Source organism: Uranotaenia lowii, chromosome 3 (assembly GCF_029784155.1).
Source record: "Uranotaenia lowii strain MFRU-FL chromosome 3, ASM2978415v1, whole genome shotgun sequence".
Lineage (NCBI taxonomy): Eukaryota > Metazoa > Arthropoda > Insecta > Diptera > Culicidae > Uranotaenia > Uranotaenia lowii.
In genome coordinates, this window is record NC_073693.1 from 82,355,451 (window position 1) to 82,377,884 (window position 22,434).

A 22,434-nucleotide genomic window follows, 5' to 3' on the forward strand; every position below is an offset into this window, starting at 1 on the left:
CAAAAAGTAGAGTATTCATTAGGCTTCTTTTTGACCATCTGGAGGAAAATCAGCTAATTTTGGGAAAAGGGCTTGAACAAAAACACGTTTTGAAAAAAAAAATTGCTTAGGCGGGTAAGACGGACACCTCAAGGTCGGGTAAAACGGACACATGAGTTTCTCCAGGTATTTTTAATTTTTCAACGGGCTTGATCCTCCATATGCCTTTAAAAGACCTTAGCAAGAGCAATTGTAGGTCAAAAAGAACTCACCATATCAAACAGGCACTAAAAGCTGTAAAAACTGGATTTCCGGTGATGAAAGCGTCTATAAAATACGAAATTCCGAAATCACACTGTTTCGCTTCTGGACTCGGACCAGTTGGTACCACCCAAGTAACACAGATAATGCCAACTAGCATTAGGAAGTTTTATTATGGTTTAATTATGGCATTTTTTGTGCAGCTCGTTTTATGGTGGTTTTATTATGGTCATGCAGAATGCTTATAATTTTTTTTCGACCATATGTTTTCAGATGGTTTTCAAAACGCTCATAAAACTTTTATTAAACATGCTGTTTTAGTTATTTTGAAAGAGTTATGAATGCTCTTTTTAAACTATAATAAAACACAAACCTAGAAGTTTGCTCCAAGCTTTCTTTTGCATGTTCTATAATAGCACTCAGTGCATGATTATTAAACCGCCATAAAACTTAGTGACAGTTCTCGATCAAGATGTCAAAATAGGACACGCTCAGATTAGATAGCACATATTAGAATTGGAACTCCCATTTTTACACATTTTTGGTAAGTTATGCGTGTTGGTTTTGAGTTAAAATTAAAAAAATACATCTTTGAAAACTTGAATTCACCGAAAGTGGTATGAATATCTTTATAATATGAGTATTGAGTGAAAGGGCCCAAATGGTAGGAAAAAAATTGTTGCTTGACGCCATCAATAATTCAAGATGGCGGCTTCCGCTTTTATTTTCAAAGCTGTAAATTACTGAAAATATCGTGAAACCTTCACAATATGGTTATTAGGTGAAAGTAATGAACGTGTAGAAGTCAAATTTCGTTGCCCGTCGCCATCTTAAATCCAAGATGGCGGCTACCACTCAACTTGAAAATACTGTAAATGACTGAAAATCGCATAAAACCTATATTATAGGGGTATAAGTTGAAAGAAATCAACCGGTAGAAGTTGAATTTTGCTATCTGACGCCATCTTGAAATCCAAGATGGCGGCTTCCGCTAAACTTTAAAATGCAGTGAATAACTTAAAATGACATGAAACCCAGGTGGTAGTGGGTGGAAGGGCTTAACGAGTAGAAGTCGAATATTGCTATCTTAAGCCATCTTGAAATCCAAGATGGCAGTTTTCTACAAACTTTAAAAATGCTCTAAATCATTGAATATCGCATGAAACCTCCAAAATATGGGTGTTTGTCAATTGGGATAAGCTATAAGATGTTTATTTTTGCATTCTGACGCTATCTTGAAATCCAAGATGGTGGCTTCAGCTGAACTTAAAAATACTGTAAATGAATGAAAATAGCATGAAACTCCCAAATATATTGTATTGGGTGCTAAGGCTAAATGATAGAAGTCAAATATCTCTTTTCGCGTTTCTCTGAAAATCTGTAATTGACTGAAAATCCCACAAAAACCACCACAATACAGACCCCGTTCGTTTTTGGCAACATTCGATTTTGGCAACATCGAATTTGGCACATGTGCCTAAATCAGACGGTTAACAGAAACAACATAACCTTATAGTTTTCGCTAGAATAAGACCAATACAATTTAAACATAATAGCATGATAGGAATAATAGAATTACATAAATGGCAAAAAAAAAAAACAAAAACTATAAACAAAACAAGAAAAGTGCGAAATGCATTAGAAACATAATGAAAAAATAATAAAAGTGATTTAAAATGATCTAAATTGTCTTTAAATAGTAGTTTTGATGTAGTATTACGTGAAAAAAAGTTGTGTTCAAGCGATTTTCATTGATTCACAGTATTTTAAATTCAGTGGAAGCTGCCATCTTGGATTTCAAGATGGCGTCGGAATGAAAAAAAATCGAATTCAAGTTTAGCCCTTTCACCCAATACCCGTATAGTGGTGGTTTAATGCGACTTTTTGTCAGCATTAAGCATTAAAAGTTGAGCGGATGCCGCCATCTTGGATTTCAAGATGGCGTCTGATAGCGAAATTCAACTTCTACTCGTTTAGCACTTTCACCCGATACCCATTTTGTTGGGGTTTCATGCGATTTCAAGTCATTTACACCATTTTAAAGTTCAGCGGAAGCCGCCATCTTGGATTTCAAGATGGCGTCAGACAACGAAATTTGACTTCAACTCATGATTTATTCCACGGGTCATTCAAAACCAATCCCTTTTCATTCAAAAAGTCTGTCCTCATTTACTGTACTAATGATTAACAACTCAGAAATGAGGAACTCAACCTTAGCATGTAATTGGTTGGCTTGCGAGAGAAACGTCAAATCGTAGCTTTTTTTGGGGTCATCATTAAACCATAATAAAACTATGAATTGACTCACGCCATGTTGGTTGCAAAATCGAAGGGCACAAAATGACGCCATGTTGATGGATTCACAATGCAAGCATTGGAAAATATTTTTTCAGGCCTTTTTCCATCAATTCCATCATGATTGACCAGATTTGACGAGGCGCATTTATTTTAAGATACTATTTCATATACATTTTACCTAAAATCTTGACTGGCAGTAGAAAAGACGCTCAATATATGGTTAAAACATTGGTTTTTTAGCTTTTAATTTTACCAGATCATATCTGAATAATGCAATCATCATTCATCAACCATTATTGTTGCTGGAAAAAATAAAAAAAAAAAACTACGAGAACTCGCAGAATCGAAAAAAACAACAGTTGCTGACATGTTTAATAATAGCTTTTTAAAAGCTTTGGTGATCAACATTGATGACCAACAATAATATGTCATGAAGACGTTTCTAGGGTAGGGCCAAATAGCCTGATTTTGGCTTTATTAGAGTCCAGGTGATGTTATAGAATGCGCTTTAGCTTTTTATGAAGATTAATGCGATAGTCCAAAGGATATTTTGCTGACCATCATAAACCTAAAATTGTTACTTGGGCATTTTGGTTTAAGCACGTTTTCAAATACTTTACTTACAAAAATATCTACTTTTACAGAAATTTTGCGGCAAAATGAACCTTTTTTGAGCAGTGTCCGTTTTACCCGACCATTTTTGAAAAGTGTAATTTGCAAGCATGTTTTAGATACCTATAAAAACAGTCTTGATGAAGGAAATTTACTAATTCCAATGGTTAATGCTATTGCAAACAACCGAAACTGCCAAACTGCACGAAAACTGCAGTAAAAAAAGGTAATATCTGATTTTATATTGCTATTCTACCTTAGGGTGTCCGTCTTACCCGACTTTCCCCTAAGTATAATTGGACGGCCGGAATTAAGTGAAATTTGGTATCCGAAGGTTTTTCGGGTCAGAGATGGTTTGAATAATAGTTTCAAGAATCTCTAAATTAAGAAAAAATTGTTTGCCTAGTTCAGCTTAAACTATCTGGAATTATTCATGACCCACAATGTTGTGTAGAAAAAATACTAAGAATAACAGAAGAAAAGTTAAAAGGTTTTTCTAGCAAAAAAAAACGTTGATCACAGAAGCGCGGTATGTATTTACATCCCAACAGCTCTAGATGAAAAAAACCTCACATCTCAAAGTAGCTTCCAGTTAAGGTAACACACAGCATTTCCTTTCCTAATTGTCAACCGCATCACCTGCTCGATGCAACCGTTTAGCGCGAAAATACCCCGACCACGACGACGACGACTCGCATTACCTACCTAGCCGCATCAAAGTGCCAATCCCACCACACAGCGGCGGTGGCGGCGGCAGTTCCTTTGATCTTCTCTCTAAATGTATGCTCGAGATTTTCCGCTCCATCTCCGCGCGGGTCCGGTGTACCTAGTAGCTTGCTTGCCGTCTACAACATGCAACGACATCTCGGGCGGCGCCTCTGAATTACAGCCGCCCGTCATACAACACACGCCCGATTGACTCGAGCAAGTCAGCTACCTGCCTAGTGCTGCGAGCCTGCGACAGCTGATGATTAACGATCGTGACGGATGATCATTAGTCGCGTGCTAAGCGCAATCTGAGCTCCCTCGTCCGTCCGTCCGTCCTTCTCTGATGGTGCAAACTGGTCCAGGAACCGTCACGAGATACGCGAGAGTGCCGCCAGAGTGCCACTGTCAATGCAGAAGATATTTCAATTACGTTCCCGGGGTCTACAACGACGGACGAGAGTCGCGAAGACAGCGACAGTTGTTCCGATTGCATCTTGGCAGCCAGAGCGCCGCGTAATTATCTTTGTCGTCGTCGGCGGCATTCCACTTCCACACCAATAGACTAAACAGTGAAACCTTTTGGGAATTTAGCAGAGCAACTAGGTGGCTCGGTTACCTCCTTCAAATCACGCGACAGCAGAAAAAAACGACAACAAGCGTTGATCGAAAGGTTTCATAAGTTCCATCGAGAGGGTTCAAAACAACAACGACAACTCGCTATCTTCTCGGAGGGGCTTGTCCCAAAGGCGGGTCTCAGATGCCGCCGGCCATCAGCAATGTACGACATGAATAGAAACACAAATATCTACTTATGTTGTACAAGCGAAGCTACACAAGTGGCGGCGACGACGACGACAACGACGGCACCAGTTCAGACTTCTCACCAACGACGACGCTGCGACTGCAGTATTTTGGCGGCTTCCTGTGATCTTTCCGTTTGGAGCCGCTTCGCTCCGATTTGTAAGACCCCGTCAACCGTTTGAGGTCTGTTGTTTATTGAATTCTCCACCAGTAGTGCAGAGTGACGGCGTTTGTGTAGGAGGGGTGTGTTTGTCTTTCTCGGTAGAAGAAGTTTGATTGTTGCCACCGATAAGATTAGGTGCATGTTTCCCGCACGACACACCGTACCTACGCACAATTTTTAATTACGCGCGGCTGTGGTTGGGTGATGTGATGATAGTTTGAAGGTTGAGAAATGTGCCACGGCACCTATCAGCATTTTGGTGTGAACGAAGGGTCAATGTGTCCCTTGAAGACTTATCGTGTAAAGAAGTCTATTGGGTGGTGAATACATATGCTGCATATCATTGAGCTACACCGCAACAAAAATATCTAAATTTGACCTCAGAAACTGCAAAAATGGGGCGGTCGTTTAGCCTAATGGCTAACGTGTTTGGTCTGCAATCAGATGTTAGGGGATCGAATCCCGCCGCCTTCAACTAGGTTAAGGAAATTTTGTAAGTCCACGAACCTTAAAATGAACACACACACAACAAAAAATGTAGTACACAAAGATACAAAAATAGAATTGTAAACTCTACTGAGTATAAAAGAATGCAAATATCTCTACGGAGTATAAAAGATTGTAAACTCTACGGAGTATAAATAGAAACGTTGGTCATATAGTCTCAGTAACTGGACCATAATAGGAGCTAGTCGATAAGGCAGTTCCGAGTCATGCTAAAAATAGCATCGGCGAATAGAATCAGAAGAAGAAGAAGAAGAAACTGCAAAAATAAAAAAAATTGAAAAAAACGGATTCATCACTCAAATAAAGGAAATTGATCGATGTTTCAAATAAAAACGAAATAAAAAATGGGTGATTTGCCAATCGCTGCACAGCTAAGCACATGATTTTAGTTATTACGCTGTATTTTAGTAATTTCAAACGATTTGACTCCATTTTTCTCGATTGCACTCATACAGGATTGGTCAATAAGATCCAGAAGTTCAGGTGTTCGAAAAAAATGACATAAAAATTCAAAAAATCATTTATACAAGCTTGTCTGTGTCCAATATTTAGTTGTACAGGCAAATTTTATGTCATGCCTAATGTTGTTGACATACATTGACATACATACAGGTTTGACCTTCGCAAATTACTTTTGCTCCTCAAGGTGTGGGCAGTTAAACAAGCAAGACAACTTCTCAACAGGCAACGGCAATAGAATTTTACTGTCCTCAAGTAGCGATTTATCAAAGAAGGATTTTCAATTTCGGAGCTTCGAAAGAGGAAAAACAACGACTCTAGTCAAGGGTCGTGTAGGTAGAGGCTATTTCGGCGGAACCTTTGATCGGGGAACACGCGCAAGAGCCAGAACCTAGCTCGGCATGCCACAACTTCAAACAAATTATGCCGCTTCTTATGGTAGAAGACCAACTCATTGGGCTCCGAGAACTCTTCGGCCTTTGGAAGCTCTCCCTCGAAGTACCTAATTTATTTTGGAGATCTTGGACTCGCGGTAACTCACTCTCTTCTACTAAAAAGGGACCCTCTGCTCTCGTGAGAGACTTGTTGTTTTTCTCGCCGGTGAGTTTCGTTTTTCCAACTATAGGGTGTATCTTCCTCGAAATATTTACTTTATTGTCTGGTTTTAGTTTGTTTTGAAAAAAAAAAAAAAAAAAAAAAAATACGGAAGTTGAAAATAAAATAGATTGTGTAAACTTTTGCTCACATTTAAAATTTTGAGTTTTTTTTTCAAATTAGGTATGACTGTTGCAAACGGTTCGAAATCGCTCTGGAATGAGGAAGACATCAACCGAGCAGGCGGTGATCGGCTTCAAAGTGGTGCCGAACCACATCATACAAATTGATCGGGTTCGTCGCCTGATGCCACGAGCTTCGAAATCTCCGGCCCAGTCTCACCACGAGTGATTGATGTTTTCTGTCTTTTCACTTGATCTGCTGCCAATTCGGGCGGTTCGCTTCCTTTGAACTGGTTGGTCGTTGATGATGATGATGGCTGGTGCGGCGTGGCGCTGAGGTGCCGGATTCGCGGGCCCCCATGTGGCGTTTCCAATTTTTTCCCTTTTCCGTCTTCCCCGGATCAATGCCGATTTCCTCAAATAACAATGCGAGCGCGTAAAGTGTTTAATGACAGTTTGATTAATTTTACGATCGGTTTCTCTCTCTGTTTCGTTTGCAGGTTAGCGTGGCGGCAGCGGTCTGTTTGATTGTGACACATCTGGTGGCACCGTGTCAGTGCCGGGCGACCGCTTCAGGCGATTCAGCAACTTTAAGCAACAACAGCAACAACCGGCAACGAATGGCCACCAATATGTCGATCGAGAGTAACTCGATCCAGCGGTTATCAGCCAATAGCAGAGAATCGGAAGGTTCGTTTGGCAGCGATTTGTCCTCGGTGTCGGTCGATGCTTCCGGAGGATTTGGAGGTGATTCCAATAGTGCTCCCGGAAGTGCTGGAAACTCTCCAGCTGTAGTCACAATTCAGAAGGAACTGAAACGAGTATTTTTATCGAATCGGACGGTGACCTGCAATGATGGTTCCCAGGCGGGTTTCTACCTGAGGAAGTCTCCGGGATCCCGCCGGTGGGTGGTGTTCTTCGAGGGAGGTTGGCACTGTTACGATCACAAATCCTGTCGAGCTAGGTGGCTTAAGTTACGACACCTGATGACGTCAGCTCAGTGGCCGGAAACTAGAGATGGTAAGAGCCTCATTTTAACAATCTAAATTTTTCGAATGGGTTTAACAATTTCTTTTCTTATTTTAGTTGGAGGTCTCTTGTCCCCACTTCCTTCGGAGAATCCCTACTGGTACAACGCAAATCACGTGTTTGTCCCCTACTGCAGTAGCGATTCCTGGAGCGGCACCAAAGTTAAACCGGACACCCGTGATGGTCTTCGCTTTATGGGATCCCTGATCGTGCGCCAGGTTATAGCGGATTTGATTCCCCTTGGATTGGGTCACTCTCAAGGCGCTGACCTCCTAATGGCAGGTTCCTCTGCCGGTGGTTTAGGAGTCATGCTCAATCTGGACAAGGTTCGGAACTTTCTTCAAGGCGAGAAAGGTAACACATTCTAACAAATCAATTCGATGAACAAATTCGTAAACCTTTGTTGTTTTCATCCAAACAGGACTTAAAGTAAGCGTTCGAGGAGTGAGCGATTCCGGGTGGTTCTTGGATCGAGAACCGTATACGCCGGGAGCCGTTGCTGCCTCGGAAGCAGTTCGGCAAGGCTGGAAAATGTGGAATGGTGCCCTGCCAGAGTCCTGCGTGGCCGAGCACCCCAAAGAACCGTGGCGCTGCTACTTCGGACATCGGTTGTACAACACCCTGAGATGTAAGTTCCTTAATCCCTATCATATCCATCTCGATTCAGAAAACAATGCTATGGAAAGGAGAAACGTTTGATGCCTTAGTTCAAGAACGCAATTGTAGTTGAACCTGTTATAATCACAGTTAAATATTTAAATCTAGATTCAGATAACAGATTTAGATTTCAGATTCAGATTCAGATTTCAGGTTTCAGATTTCAGATTTCAGATTCAGATTTCAGATTCAGATTTCAGATTCAGATTTCAGATTCAGATTTCAGATTCAGATTTCAGATTCAGATTTCAGATTCAGATTTCAGATTCAGATTTCACATTCAGATTTTAGATTCAGATTTCAGATTAAGATTTCAGATTTCAGATTCAGATTTCAGATTCAGATTTCAGATTCAGATTTCAGATTCAGATTTCAGATTCAGATTTCAGATTCAGATTTCAGATTCAGATTTTAGATACAGATTTCAGATTCAGATTTCATATTCAGATTTCAGATTCAGATTTCAGATTCAGATTTCAGATTCAGATTTCAGATTCAGATTTCAGATTCAGATTTCAGATTCAGATTTCAGATTCAGATCTCAGATTCAGATTTCAGATTCAGATTTCAGATTCAGATTTCAGATTCAGATTTCAGATTTAGATTTCAGATTCAGATTTCAGATTCAGATTTCAGATTCAGATTTCAGATTCAGATTTCAGATTCAGATTTCAGATTTCAGATTCAGATTTCAGATTCAGATTTCAGATTCAGATTTCAGATTTCAGATTCAGATTTCAGATTCAGATTTCAGATTCAGATTTCAGATTCAGATTTCAGATTAAGATTTCAGATTCAAAATTCAGATTCAGATTTTAGATTCAGATTTTAGATTCAGATTTCAGATTCAGATTTCAGATTCAGATTTCAGATTCAGATTTCAGATTAAGATTTCAGATTCAAATTTCAGATTCAGATTTCAGATTCAGATTTAAGATTCAGATTTCAGATTCCGATTTCAGATTCAGATTTCAGATTTCAGATTTCAGATTCAGATTTCAGATTCAGATTTCAGATTCAGATTTCAGATTAAGATTTCAGATTCAAAATTCAGATTCAGATTTTAGATTCAGATTTTAGATTCAGATTTCAGATTCAGATTTCAGATTCAGATTTCAGATTCAGATTTCAGATTAAGATTTCAGATTCAAATTTCAGATTCAGATTTCATATTCAGATTTCAGATTCAGATTTCAGATTCAGATTTAAGATTCAGATTTCAGATTCCGATTTCAGATTCAGATTTCAGATTTCAGATTTTAGATTCAGATTTTAGATTCAGATTTTCTTCGATATGGAACACATTTTCTTCAATATGGAAAACATTTTTATAGATTGGGTTTTTTGTTGAGGAATCCAAACAAATTACAAGAGGCTGTTTTGATATTTTTCGATCACTTTTGCGTCTTGGGTTGAATTAATCCGTTTTCCAGACTATAAAAAAAGTAGTTGTGAGAAATTTAACCGTAGTTTTTTCTCTCTACCATTTGCAGCTCCTCTGTTCGTGTTCCAATGGCTCTTCGATGAAGCGCAGATGCGAGCGGATCACGTTGGAGCTCCTGTTACTCCACAGCAGTGGGACTACATCCACGACATGGGAGGAGCTTTACGAGAGTCTCTGAATAACGTGACAGCTGTTTTTGCGCCTTCCTGCATCGGACACTCGGTTCTCACGAAGCGTGATTGGTTGAACATCAAAATCGACGACATCAGCCTGGCGGAAGCTCTACGTTGTTGGGAACAAACCAACATCCGAGATCGACCCTTGCAGAGGCGCCAATCAAACAGAAATCCCGGTTCCCAGAAGCTTCGCCGGAAACATAACGGAGGTGGTGCCCGCCGAAAGAAAAATCAGAACGAACTGAACGTTGAAGGGCAGGAAGTCGCTAAGCCAAAGCTAACGAAGGAAGAAAGAGAGAAGCGACGACAAGAGCGATTAGAGCGACAAAACCAGCGACGATTGAATCGGTTGAACAAAAACATCAATCGGGAGGGAGGACGAAACCACACTAGGCATCAACAAAAACAAGAAGAAATGCCGTCTACTAAAGTCCCGAGGTCAGAACGATCCCCTCAAATCAATGGTCACGGAAATGGAAATCGTAACAACGGCGCTAACGCAAATCAGAACATTCGACACCGACTAAGGAATCAAAACAAAAAACGAATGAACCACAAGAACCGCAATCGCAAGAACAACGTCAAGCAACACGTTCAAGCGAATTCATTTGCTGCCGAAATTGCAGAACCGAAAAAATGTTCTCTGAGGCTGCTGGAACGATGCAGTTGGCCCCAGTGCAATCGTTCCTGCCCGACGTTAACGAATCCCCTGACGGGCGAAGAAATGAAGTTCCTGGAACTGCTGGCTTCCTTCGGCTTGGACATGGAAGCCGTTGCGACAGCCCTCGGTGTCGATATGCAAACCCTGAATAACATGGACCAGGCAGAACTGGTCAATCTGCTGACCCAACAGGTCACGTAGAACCGTAGTCTGTAAATAGTCGAACAAATCCGTTAAGTGTGTAGGAAGTAATTTATTTGAATGTTTAACAATAGTCAATTACACAACCAATTGAGTTTGAATCAGTTGCGATAGTCGAGCGGAACACATTTCTAAATACAAAATTCAAAGCCGTCAATTCGAGTGCTGTAAAGCTCCGGGTTCGGCAAGTTCTTCACGGTTCGGTCTAGATTTTTAGGAATGCTGCTCATACTCATTGAGATTACCTGTTTATATAACACCCACACCCCTGTACATAATGTGAATAATGTTAAAGCTTGAGCGTAGAATCAGACTGAACTATATTTTGAATATTTATTTAATAAAAAGAAAACAACAATGAAGATGTTTCAAACTGTACAAAACTACTCTGTGCAAATTGCAACAGAAAGCGGAACGAAATAGCGACAATTGTCCCAGTATTTAGTGCATCGTTAAGCCCCTGTGTATCATAGTAGACTTATATGCGTGCCACAAAGCAAACAAGTTGTATTTATTTTAGATCTTAGCAACCTAGCCTGTAAATAGCTAGTCGATAAGTAACTCGAAATGACTACCTCACCGATAGTAAGTGTTACATTAGTTTAGAAGATTAAAACATCCCTCGAATAGTTTGTAGCGAGAGTGAACGAAAGAGAAATAGAAGAACAACTGGCAGCATTGAACTTAAACAGTGGAGTAATTATTGCACAACTGGAACTGCAACGAATTCTGATTTGTACCTGCAATTAGTCATAGTTTATAGTAATAAAACAGTTAAATAGAAAAAAAATAGGAACTCTCATTCTAATTATGCCGTTTCATAACGTTGTAGTTTAAGATTCGACTTAAACAAGAGTTTTTATTTTTCACCACAAACGAACAAACAAAAATCAAAACCAATCATTTCATGCTGTCCTGCTTGTGTGTAAATAAATATTTATAACAAATTGTTTGAAACTGAACTATAACCAATATATTGTTGAGAGAAACGCGAATGCCAATTGAAGATATTGTAACAATGAAAAAATAAAAACACTATATGAAATTTAAATTTTATTCCTTTTTTCTCTTTTTAATTTCCTAAATATTCCATAAGATGACATGATCCTTATGAAAATGAATATATGGTCCAAAATATTTTATTTTGATCCTCATTTGTGTTTTCTTATCTCCATTCACCTGACAGAATATCTAGGTAATATGACATCTGTAACGAAGATTCTGATATTAGCGTAGATTCTGATATTTCCTACCAACATTTACCATTTTTTTTTAATAGCTTCGCTAAGCCCTCAGAAAAGGAACCACAATCCTTTGCAATGGTCGATACTGAGACCGGTTATGTGCAATATTACGTACGATGAGGTGCCGAGGAACTGAGACTGTCGGAGGGCATGAAGTTGGTTGGTTTTCCTGACAAAGTCCTGCTTCTTGCGACGGACTCCTCGACAAAAATCGTTGAGCTACGAGCTTCAGAAACGAAAAGAGCTGAATGCAATCAAAGAATTTGCTATTGGCTCATCACAAAACCAAGATGAATTAGATAAGATCGGATTAAGATAACAGTGTAACGCATTAGCTCCCATCCGAGAAAATTCACAATGAGAAAAAATGTGTAAAACCGCGAAGAAATTCAATATCTTCCGTCCTACATGAAGAAAATCTATTAAAATATATTTCCCTTCAGTGAAAATAACTAGAGAATCACAAACGGAGATATTTATAAATAGTTCCTTTTTGTCTCCTTATTCCCCAATTTTATGTAAACAATCCATAAAAACACTGAGTTTTACTAGAAAGACTAACCCTCAATTTGCCTACATTTTTCAATTACAATTTCAAACAGAAATGCGAGGGCGAACTTGAACATTTTGAATCAAATGAGACCCATCTTATCAGATTTTTCCGAGGAGTTGAATGAAGGCTGTTTGAGCCTCCGGATGCATCCTAAAATGAAGTTATGGCTGTTTTACTCTAGATTGCTCAACATTTTTTATTCAGAAAAAGCATTTTCGAACTTTATAATTTTGAACTGTGATGAAACTGATCTTATGTGGGGTTTTCAAGGAAGAGAATGAAGGCTGTTGAGAAAAAAACACGTTCGGACTTGAAAATTTTGAATCAAATTTTCAAATTGTTATCAAATTATGAGTGATTTTTTTCCGAGGAGTCGAATGAAAACAGCTTGAGTCATAAAACGCATTAAAAAATGGGGTTATGGTGGTTTTACTCTCGATTTCCCAACATAATTATTAGATATACAGTTGCGTGCAAAAAAGAATGAAATCGCGTGAAGTTAAAGGAACTCCAAATTTCCCTTTTTTTACGGGAAAAGCTGTATCTTTGTTTCCCGTCATTGTAAAAACTTCAAATTTTGTATAGCGTCAGTTGGATAATTGAACTAGATTGTGTGAAATATTCACAAAAAAAATATCAACCGAGAGAGAAATGGCAGCTTGTCAAAGTTGGAAGTGGGTGCGCAGCTTCATGCGATTTCATTCTTTTTCGAACGCAACTGTAGTTCAGAAAAAGCTTGTTCGAACTGGACGATTTTTAAGAAAATAAAACTTATCTTGTATGTTTTTGCCGAGTTTTGGTTTGAATTTTTCAAGTTCGAAAGTGCATTTCTCTGAAATTTTTTAAAACTGTAGGGGAATTCAGGGTAAAGCAGCCTTAACTGCATTATCCGATACGTGTGATGACTCAAATAGCCTTCATTTGACTCCTTAAAAAAAAGTCCTCCAGATAGTTTTAATTTGTTCCAAAATTGTCCTGTGCGCAGCTTTTTTGCTGAATTATTTGAAAAATGTTGGGAAGTTGAGGGTAAAACAGCCATAACTCCAGTTTGTGATGCGTGCGTTGGCTAAAATAGCCTGTTTTCGATTTCTCAAAAAAAAAAAAAAAAAAAAAACACATGATAAGTCCATTTGGATCTGAATTTCCAGATTTCTCTAGGTTTTTTTTCCTTGTTGGGTTCCTACCACTGCGACCAGATGTTAGATCTTTTGTGGTTTGTCCCCTGTTTAATGTGGCTAATCAAGATAGATCACTCTGCATTGATTTCAACAGTGTCACTTTCTTGTTGTTTAGCATTTTCAAAATCTGGAAGAACTACACGAATGAAGTTGACAACCTTCTTGGAACTTATAGAATATATTTCGGAAGGATCCAATATACCTTTTCCGAGTAGTTTTGTTCTTTTTGATATAAGACAAGGGCAACAACACCAGGCTGTGGTCACTGATGTCAAATGGGAGCGTTTCATTCAATATTTGATCAGCTAATGAATCTGAGCATACCTCATGGTCAAGTATGTTGCTGCTGGCTGGACGAGTTGCATGTGTGTTAGATACACGACAACCATAGCATGTTAAAAGATCTGAATATCGTTGGACAACTGGACACATTTCCTTGTTTATAGGGATATTTACATCTCCAAGCATTAAGATCCGAGTGTCAGGTTTCAGGGATGCAAGAATAGAATCGATTTTGTCAAACAACAACTGCGGATTCTGAGACGGCGGACGATATATGGCAAGAATGTCGATTGGAGAGCCTCCAGGATCAAGTCGCAAGTGAATAAAATGAAAACCCTCAATGTGTGTGTTCTCCACTTCCGAGATTTTTAGAGATTCTTTCACAAGAACAGCAAGACCTCCGCTACTGGAATCAGGACGACAGGAGACGAAACTACGATATCCATTTATATTTGCGTAATGTTTATTCTCTTCCTTCAACCAGGTTTCACCAAGGACTATGATGTCTACAGATGCAGGGTATTTTTCTAGAAAAATCTTAATTGTATCCAATTTGGTTGGATCATTAAGACCAGTGTTCCGAATATCACTCATTTTCAATGAATGTTTCTGATTGCACTTCGCACCTGAACGTACAACGGTCAGGTTTCGTTATTGATTGCTACTGGACCTACCCGATCATCGATCGTTCAATTCATCGCTAAAATACAGATCACCTCGTACGATGCTTGCTGTCAAAACAGTGCAGCACCATCATCAAATTGGAATCTCACCAATGCGCAATGCATATGGCGAATCTTGTTGGTCTTCGATCAGGAGTGAATGGATCAGGCAGTGAGTGAGTGATACATGAAGCCGATCATTAGCGTATTTTGTTTGATTTGATATATAGCAAATTAATAAATTTATTTGTTGTTATAACGTTTTTTAACATCAGTATGATCAAAATCAAATTGAAGTTGTGTTTGTGAGGGAAAGATGTTCACTTTCGCCATGTTTTTCAAATTTTACAAGTTATCTTATTAAACTGTCGTCCGTCACGTTAAAACTACTGAGAATTTATGGTGTCCCGCACAACTGTTTGATTTTTCTCGTCCTGCAAAAAATAATTTTGAATTTCATATAATTTAGGCAGATACTGAGTGAGCTACATTCAGAATGGATCAGTTTGTATCTCACTCATCTCCGATATGCGATGTTTGCTAAACCGATGATTCTGAATGATGCGACTCGGTTTGCATAGCTGATAGGAGCGCTGATCGAGATTGCATACCAGCCAGGCGAAGCAGTTGCGAGAGGCGCTATCCCATTATACAATCTGAATGTTTCCAACAGGAAACGCATCCTGAGTGTTTGTTTTGATTGATTTTCGGAAGACTGATTAAGACCTCTGATATACAGTTGAAGAGCTCTTAGAAAGTGGGGATTATTTTTATTTCGGCTATTTTTATATAAGGATTTCTGCAAAAATTATGAGCCAAAAACCACCCCCAATGACCGAAATGGGTTAAACACCATTTCCATCGAGGAAGTATGGCCTAAATGGGTTAAACTTCTATCAAAAACAAAAAAAAAATGTTTAAAAGATTTTTTTGAAGTAATATAATATACTAGTTGAAACGGCAAACTTTGTTGAGCCTTTGAACTTTCACAAAAATAATGTTCATGTAAGTAGAAGGTATACCTCTCATTATTTATGTTTGTGATTTTAATTGTAATCTTGAATTCAAAATCAGAAATGAAAATCAAAAATTTTCTTCGCATATCTTAATCATTTTTCATTATTTCTAACATTTGCGTGTAATCATCCAATGTTTAGTAGAACCTACATATAATTAACATTTTATTTTGTCTTTTTTTAATCTTAGTTCTGATATGTGGTTGATAAGTCTTATTTATTTTGGACATTCTTGGTAAATATTTTTCTTTTTTAAACATTTTATTTTTCCAAGTTTCTGGTGTTTGAAAATGTTATTGAATAAAATTGTACCTGTTTCTGACTTCTGATACTGAGTGTTAGATCAAACTATGAGTTTTAGTTCTACAAAGCTAACCTTATTCATATGACGGAGGAGGCCATGACTTGTTGGCTGCATCGGACGCGTTTTTTTTTCGTTCTCCGTCGGTGGAAATATTATTTGAATAATTGTGTAAAACTAACTTCCAAATGGGAAAATTCTCAATTACTAAAATGCTGCGAATATTAAAAGTGATTTAGTTTTCCTAGTTTTAATATTGTAGAATTCAGTGTTCTCGGAGAGAGCAGGAAATGTTTGTAGAATTTAAAGTGAAAAGCAAAACGGTTTAAGCGCGCAGCTATTTTTCTCTCCTGTTTTAATGATCACTTTCGGAGATAAAAGTGTTATCAAGTGAAAATTAAAAGTTATGTGAAGCAAAGTTATACCAACGTATGACCCAAGTGATACGTAGTGGTTGAACTTAAAAGTAGCCACTCTAAAAGGCGAAGATTAGCGTTTAAATTGGGCCTATGGGAATCTGAATCGGTAAATTAAATGCGATTTTTTTTAAAGTGGTGTTTGATGAAACTGATCTAAAGTTTTAAGATTAGTTAAAAGTAGTAAAAATAAATATTCTAGCACTGGCGTGCAGCGAACTTTGAAAATTGCTTATGGTCAATCGTGGCAAATTTTTTTTCCGTTTTCGCGCACGTGCATGGGTGGTGGGCTGGTATTAAATACTAGATTGCTGCGATAGGTAATAAATTGATACCTAACTGAAGAACATACAGATTTTTGCTAAGTGATGTGGATCTACTAAAAACTGCTGAAGCTTCATGATGGCTTAAAGATAAGTATCCTTTGATTTAATTACATTTTAATTAAAACAGTATTTTTTCAAGTGATTCATGTAAAACAAAATTGCTTAACTCTATTCAAGGGGATTGGTGGGCATTGAAATATTTTGGAACAAGTTTTCCTGCACACTAAGATTGCAAATATTCCGCTCGGAACCACGATTCTCTGAATTACAGGAAAACGGCTCAAAATGACACTTGAACTGTCAAAAACAAGAGGTTTTCCTGTAGCACTGGGAGACAGCTAAACGATTTTCGTACCACTCAATTTCTCCCGAAATTCGAAAGAACTCTGCTTCGAGTGCTCAGGAGCTCGATAAATCTCAAGGCAACAATCGCCTGTATCACTGTTTAAATGACACGTGTTTTATTGTTTTTTTTTTTCGGTCCCTTTGGTTGTTCGTTTTTTTTCAAGCCAAGCGAACTTGACCGGTTGGAAGCGTGGGGACAAATCCATGCAACAAGAGCCACCATAGGAACTGCCCATGTCTACGAGGGAGAGATTTATTAAATAAGTAAGTTTTTTCAGATACTTTTATTGCTTTTATTGATGCTCATTTGTCTATTTTGCTTCCCCAGATATGGCCGAAATAAGTGGGGCTAATGAAGTCGCCGAATACAAACAGCAGGAGCTGCTCGAATCGTTTTCGCCAAAGGGTCTACGAAGATGGCGCCTGATTTTTGCTCTGAAACATCATCAGCTACAAATGAACAGACTGCACTAATATGAACAGTGATGTATTTATTTGAATTATGGTAATGGTATAAGGTAATAAAACATAATCATAAAAAATATTTGCGATTATTTTTCTTGAAAATAAATAACCTGAACTGTATGTATAATTCGGAAAGAAACAGTCTTGAGCCTACAGGATAATTGGAAAAAGTCCCTGAAAGTCACAGGGAAAAACCGTTTCGAACATACGGGGCAATTTGACAGTTGTTTTCCTGTAGTGTTTTGCTGTCCTGAAATCGTCCTGTAATTTCAGCTGTTGAAAATACAGGACGAAATCGCCCCGACCACAGGAGAAAAGATTAAGTGTGTGGGGGAAGGGGATTTGGGAACACTAATTATGTTTTTTTGTTCTTCTAATGTTTCTTTTCAAGAGTGGGCAAAGGCGCTATATCCAAGGTCAAAGACCAGAAATGATAGTGCATCAATATCCGAAACTCTAATTTTTCACTATTACTATGCACGTTAATATAATACTGAAATCGTAATTTAAAAATGATAAAAATCATAGGAAATTCGGATGAAAATATTACTTATACCATGGGGTTTTGGATATCGGTGCAAAAAAAAAAAAATCATTTCCATCCACAGAAGAACGAATCCACACGGACCATCATCAAGGAACACAGAAAATTTCGCATATGTGCTTCCAACGTTAAAATCTTAGTTATAAGTAGCCTTCGAAACGTATGGTACTGTTGTCCACGTTTCTTCCTTCCTATGTTCCAGTTGTCTCTGCGTCCAATACTGCACAGTGGGCTCGGCCTAGTTAAGATGAGTAGTAAATGTACTTTTACTACTCATCGGGATGCTGACAAGATCTGGCTGTGTATGTATCATAAGCATAAGCATAAGCATTTTGATATAAGACAAGGGCAATCACACAGAAGATGCTCAGATGATTCCTTCTCAGCCCTGCAAAATCGGCATACGTCTGAATGACTCTTGCCTATTAGTTTTAAGGGATAAAGACATTCACAGTGTCTGTTATTAGTCCTGTAAATGTTTTTAGGTCTTTTTTAGATAATGCTAGAATTTTTTTCGATTTGTAAACATTAGGAACAATCAAACGCTTTGATTGTCTTGCTCCTAAAATGTTCTCTGAGTTAATCGAAAAAAGCTGGAAATTTGGGGGTCAAATAGCCATAACTCCATGTTCCAATGCATGCAGAGTACCACTGTTTCTTATTTGGTCTAGAATGTTTAAGTCAGAATATTTTTTTCTAAATTATTTGAAAAATGTTGCGGAACAGTGGGTAAAAATGTTCATATCTTCATTCTCAAATGTGCCTCAAATATCTTTCACTCGATTCCTCAGAAAAAAAACATATAACATAAGTCCCATTTGATTTAAAATTATCAGTCCCGAAGTTACTCTTCTGCAATATGTATAAAAAATAGAGGAAGTAAGGTGAAATCAGCCATAGCTCCCTTTTCCAATGCGTGCGATGGCCCAAATAACCCTCATTCGATTCCTCGGCAAAAACCACAAAATATAGGTCTCATTTGCTTCAAAATCTTCCAGTTCGGAAAAACTTTTTCTGAACTAATATATTAATTATGTTGGGAAATTGAGGCCACAACTTCATTTTACAATGCGTGTGGTGGCTTAAACTGCCTTCATTCGAAATTGAGGGTAAAATAGCCTTCATTTTTGTTCAAAATGTTCTTGTCCAAATCAGTGTTTTCCTGGATTGTTTAAATTTAAATGGCTCTTAAAACTATGCAAAGTAGCAATCAAATGTGTAGGAAAAGTTCGAAATATTTGAGAAATAAATAGCGAGCATATTCCTATACATTTTTCATAACAACCTAGCAAATCGGGTCAGGCCAAATCCAAATCAAGTTTCGAGGTTATGGCTAGTGACGATATATACTTTTATACTTATACTTATACTTATACTTATATTTAAACGTATAATTATGAGCGGTGAAATTGCACTCAAACACCCCGGATTTCGAGTTTTGGCAAAAAAAATCTTTCGAAAAACCACCAGATCTTGACGTTTCATGCATGTTTAATTCATTTGGCATCAAAATTAAAATTTTGATTTTCCCAATTTCCTTTGGTCCCCCCTTACGGAATTTTTGAAATTTGGAAGTCAATTTTTGACAATTTTTTTTTTGAGAAACATCAGATTTCGAAGTAAGTAATTTGGCATCATAATAAAAACTTCGATTTTTTTCCGATTGCTTTTGTTCTACTCTTTGGTGATTTTTGAGGTCAACTGAAACTTTGAGCGCTTTGAGGCACCTCTAAATCATGTACGATTGAGCTGAAATTTTTCATAGGCCTGGTTTTTTGCCCAATCTTCTATATATAATTGGTTTGTTTTCGAAACTCTACATGATCCATTTGGCTGCCACCCTACTGTACATTGTATACTGTACTACACCATTAACTGTATAATAGGCAGATCCCGGCAACGTTACACGAGTTGTCCACGTATCGTGTGACCAACATCTTTTAAATAAGTGCTGGTGAATCTCGTTTTTAAAAATTTTTTTTCCTCAAATTTAAGCATTTTATGCCTTGACAGCATAGGAGTTGAAAGCTTAAAACTGAAGAAAAAAGCTTAACTCTGAAGAAAAAAGGTTCAATCTGAGAGATGTGCTCCACACGGTTTGTATAACGTTGCCGGGATCTGATAATAGGGTGGAAATTGATGTATGGGAAACATTTCATGATCGAATTTTGAAAACTGACCCAACTCATTGGTCCGAAAAAGTACCCTGTGGAAAATTTAGCTTAATCGGACTTGATTTTTTTTTTTATTTTTCCAAGGTTTTATAATTGCAAATGGAATTTTTAATGCATTAAAATTGTTTGTTTTTTTAATTATGCTGAAAAATATGAAATAAAACCTATATATGGACTGATATGCAGTAGAGGGTTTTATAAACGAACCCAAACACATACAGGATCTCAATGAAACTTGATGTTTCCCCGAAGAGATTCCTTTTATTTAGACCAAACCCACCGGGCGTAGCTATTTCGGTCGGTATTTTAGATGTTTTGATTGGTTGCGTTTTTATCTACTTACTGATTTTGGCACCCATTGTTGCCATCCAGGTTGGTATTTGTGTCTGTTTATTTTCTCATAGCGACGACCGGCTGCGTTGCTACCGGGTTGCTACATAAATGCATCCTCCAACAACCTACTGCTCGAATGCTATTTCTCGAATCAAGTTAGCGACTGTTGGTGCGATGATGGGTTGATAGATTTGTTGCTGAATGTCCTCGATTCGAGGTTTAGCAACCATTGGTGGGCCTAGTCTTAGGGGACATCCATTTATTACGTAACGCTCCTAGGGGGGGAGGGAGTAAGCTCGGGCGTTATGAATTGTGACGTTAGGGAGGGGGGAGGTATGCTCATCGTTACGTAACGATTTTTTTTCTTCGAAAACGTTCTTCGAAAAATTTTGTGACCGGGATTCAATCTCATGACCGTTGGCTTAGAAGGCTTGAAGGCTATCCTCTACGCCACGGGCTGCTGTTTAAAAATGCATAAAACGTCGAAATCTGGTGTTATCTTAAGAAAATGTGTTCTACTTTCTGGGGCTTATCTCCATATCTCGACGTTTTATACATTTTTAAGTCATTTGGCATCAAAGTAAAAATTTCGATTTCCCGACTTTGTTTGGCTGCTACTAAATTGATTTTTGAGGGTAAAAAATCGAAACTTTAAACGCATTAAAGCACCCTTAAATCAAGTCCGAATGAGCTGAAATTTTGATAGCTTTTAAACTGTTTTCATACTAACATAGAAGATCAAATTTACTCATGTAAAAGTTACTCAAAATTCTGCAAAAAATCATGGATGAATTTCGAACGAAGCTTGTTAGACCCTGACCGTTTGAGAAATTAAATATTGACCCCAAATCGACTCAGTCTACTGTATACCGTGTGACTCAATGAATGGCTCAGTAAACGCCTTTAGGGCTTGAGAACACTGATGGAAATGTATAACAGTTACAACATACTTAAAGTACAAGTGATGTTTTACTTGAATGTGCCGCTTTCGGACCATTTTGGAATTTATCAATCCCTGGGGTCAAAAAAGCTTTGGTCTTGTTCAGAACTCATCCATGATTTTTTGCAGAATTTTTATGACATACCTACTGTAATATCGGGTGGGAAATAAAAAACGCGCGAGTTAAAAGTAAAGCAACTGTTTTATTCGACGGTTAGATTACAATTGACTTGTTCGTTCTTGTTTTTCACACAAAAGGCCTCTTTCCTCACTCACACACACAGACATTCATATTTGACGGAAACGCAATCATACGAAACGCACAAACTGACAGCTCGCCCCGCCGGGCTGCCAGTAAACCAATCTCTCACACGGAAAACACACTACACTACATACCCTTATTTAACAGCTTTCAACTTTTTTGACTGATAACATACGAAGTTAGGTCTTCGACAAAGTAGTTTAGTGAAGAAATCGTTAATTGACACGACAATCGTTTGCAGGCTCGGTTCAACTAATGAGCCTATAGTAAACAAAGAGGCGAAATGTCACGATTGGAATTTTTCATTTTCTGTCAGTGTCATTCCAATCGAGCAGAACCAAGCAGTCTTAAAGGCAAATCTATAGCAGGGTTGCAAGCTCATTATTTTGAAAGGGATCAGATGGCGCCTCTTTGTTTACAGTCTCTTTAAGTTCAACAGAAGAAAAAAAAACAAGGTAGATTTAAAAAAAAATTCCATAAAAACAGAAAAGTTCAAATTTACTCATGTGATCGTTACTAAAAAATTCCAAAAAAATCATGGATGAGGTTTGAACCAAAACGAAGCTTTATAGACCCCAGGAATTGAGGAATTCAAAAATGACCCCAAATTGACTCAGTCTAATGTCACATGGAATTTTTCGTTGTGTATTTTCGTTTTCACCTAAACCACCATAAACTTTGAATAAACTGCTTTTTAGAATGAAGGAAAATATATTGGCCC

General features: G+C 38.0%; 1 protein-coding gene across 1 annotated transcript in view; it reads left to right on the forward strand.

Annotated features, from left to right (window-relative positions):
* LOC129757258 (palmitoleoyl-protein carboxylesterase NOTUM) overlaps nt 1-11,723 on the forward strand; it is a 28,388-nt gene extending 16,665 nt beyond the window's left edge. The window contains exons 2-5 of the mRNA XM_055754420.1: nt 7,005-7,524; nt 7,591-7,887; nt 7,955-8,161; nt 9,684-11,723. Coding sequence (XP_055610395.1) covers nt 7,005-7,524; nt 7,591-7,887; nt 7,955-8,161; nt 9,684-10,672 — 2,013 coding nt within the window. The 3' untranslated portion in view covers nt 10,673-11,723. The remainder of the gene's footprint in view (nt 1-7,004; nt 7,525-7,590; nt 7,888-7,954; nt 8,162-9,683) is intronic.
* The last annotated feature ends 10,711 nt before the right edge of the window (nt 11,724-22,434 follow it).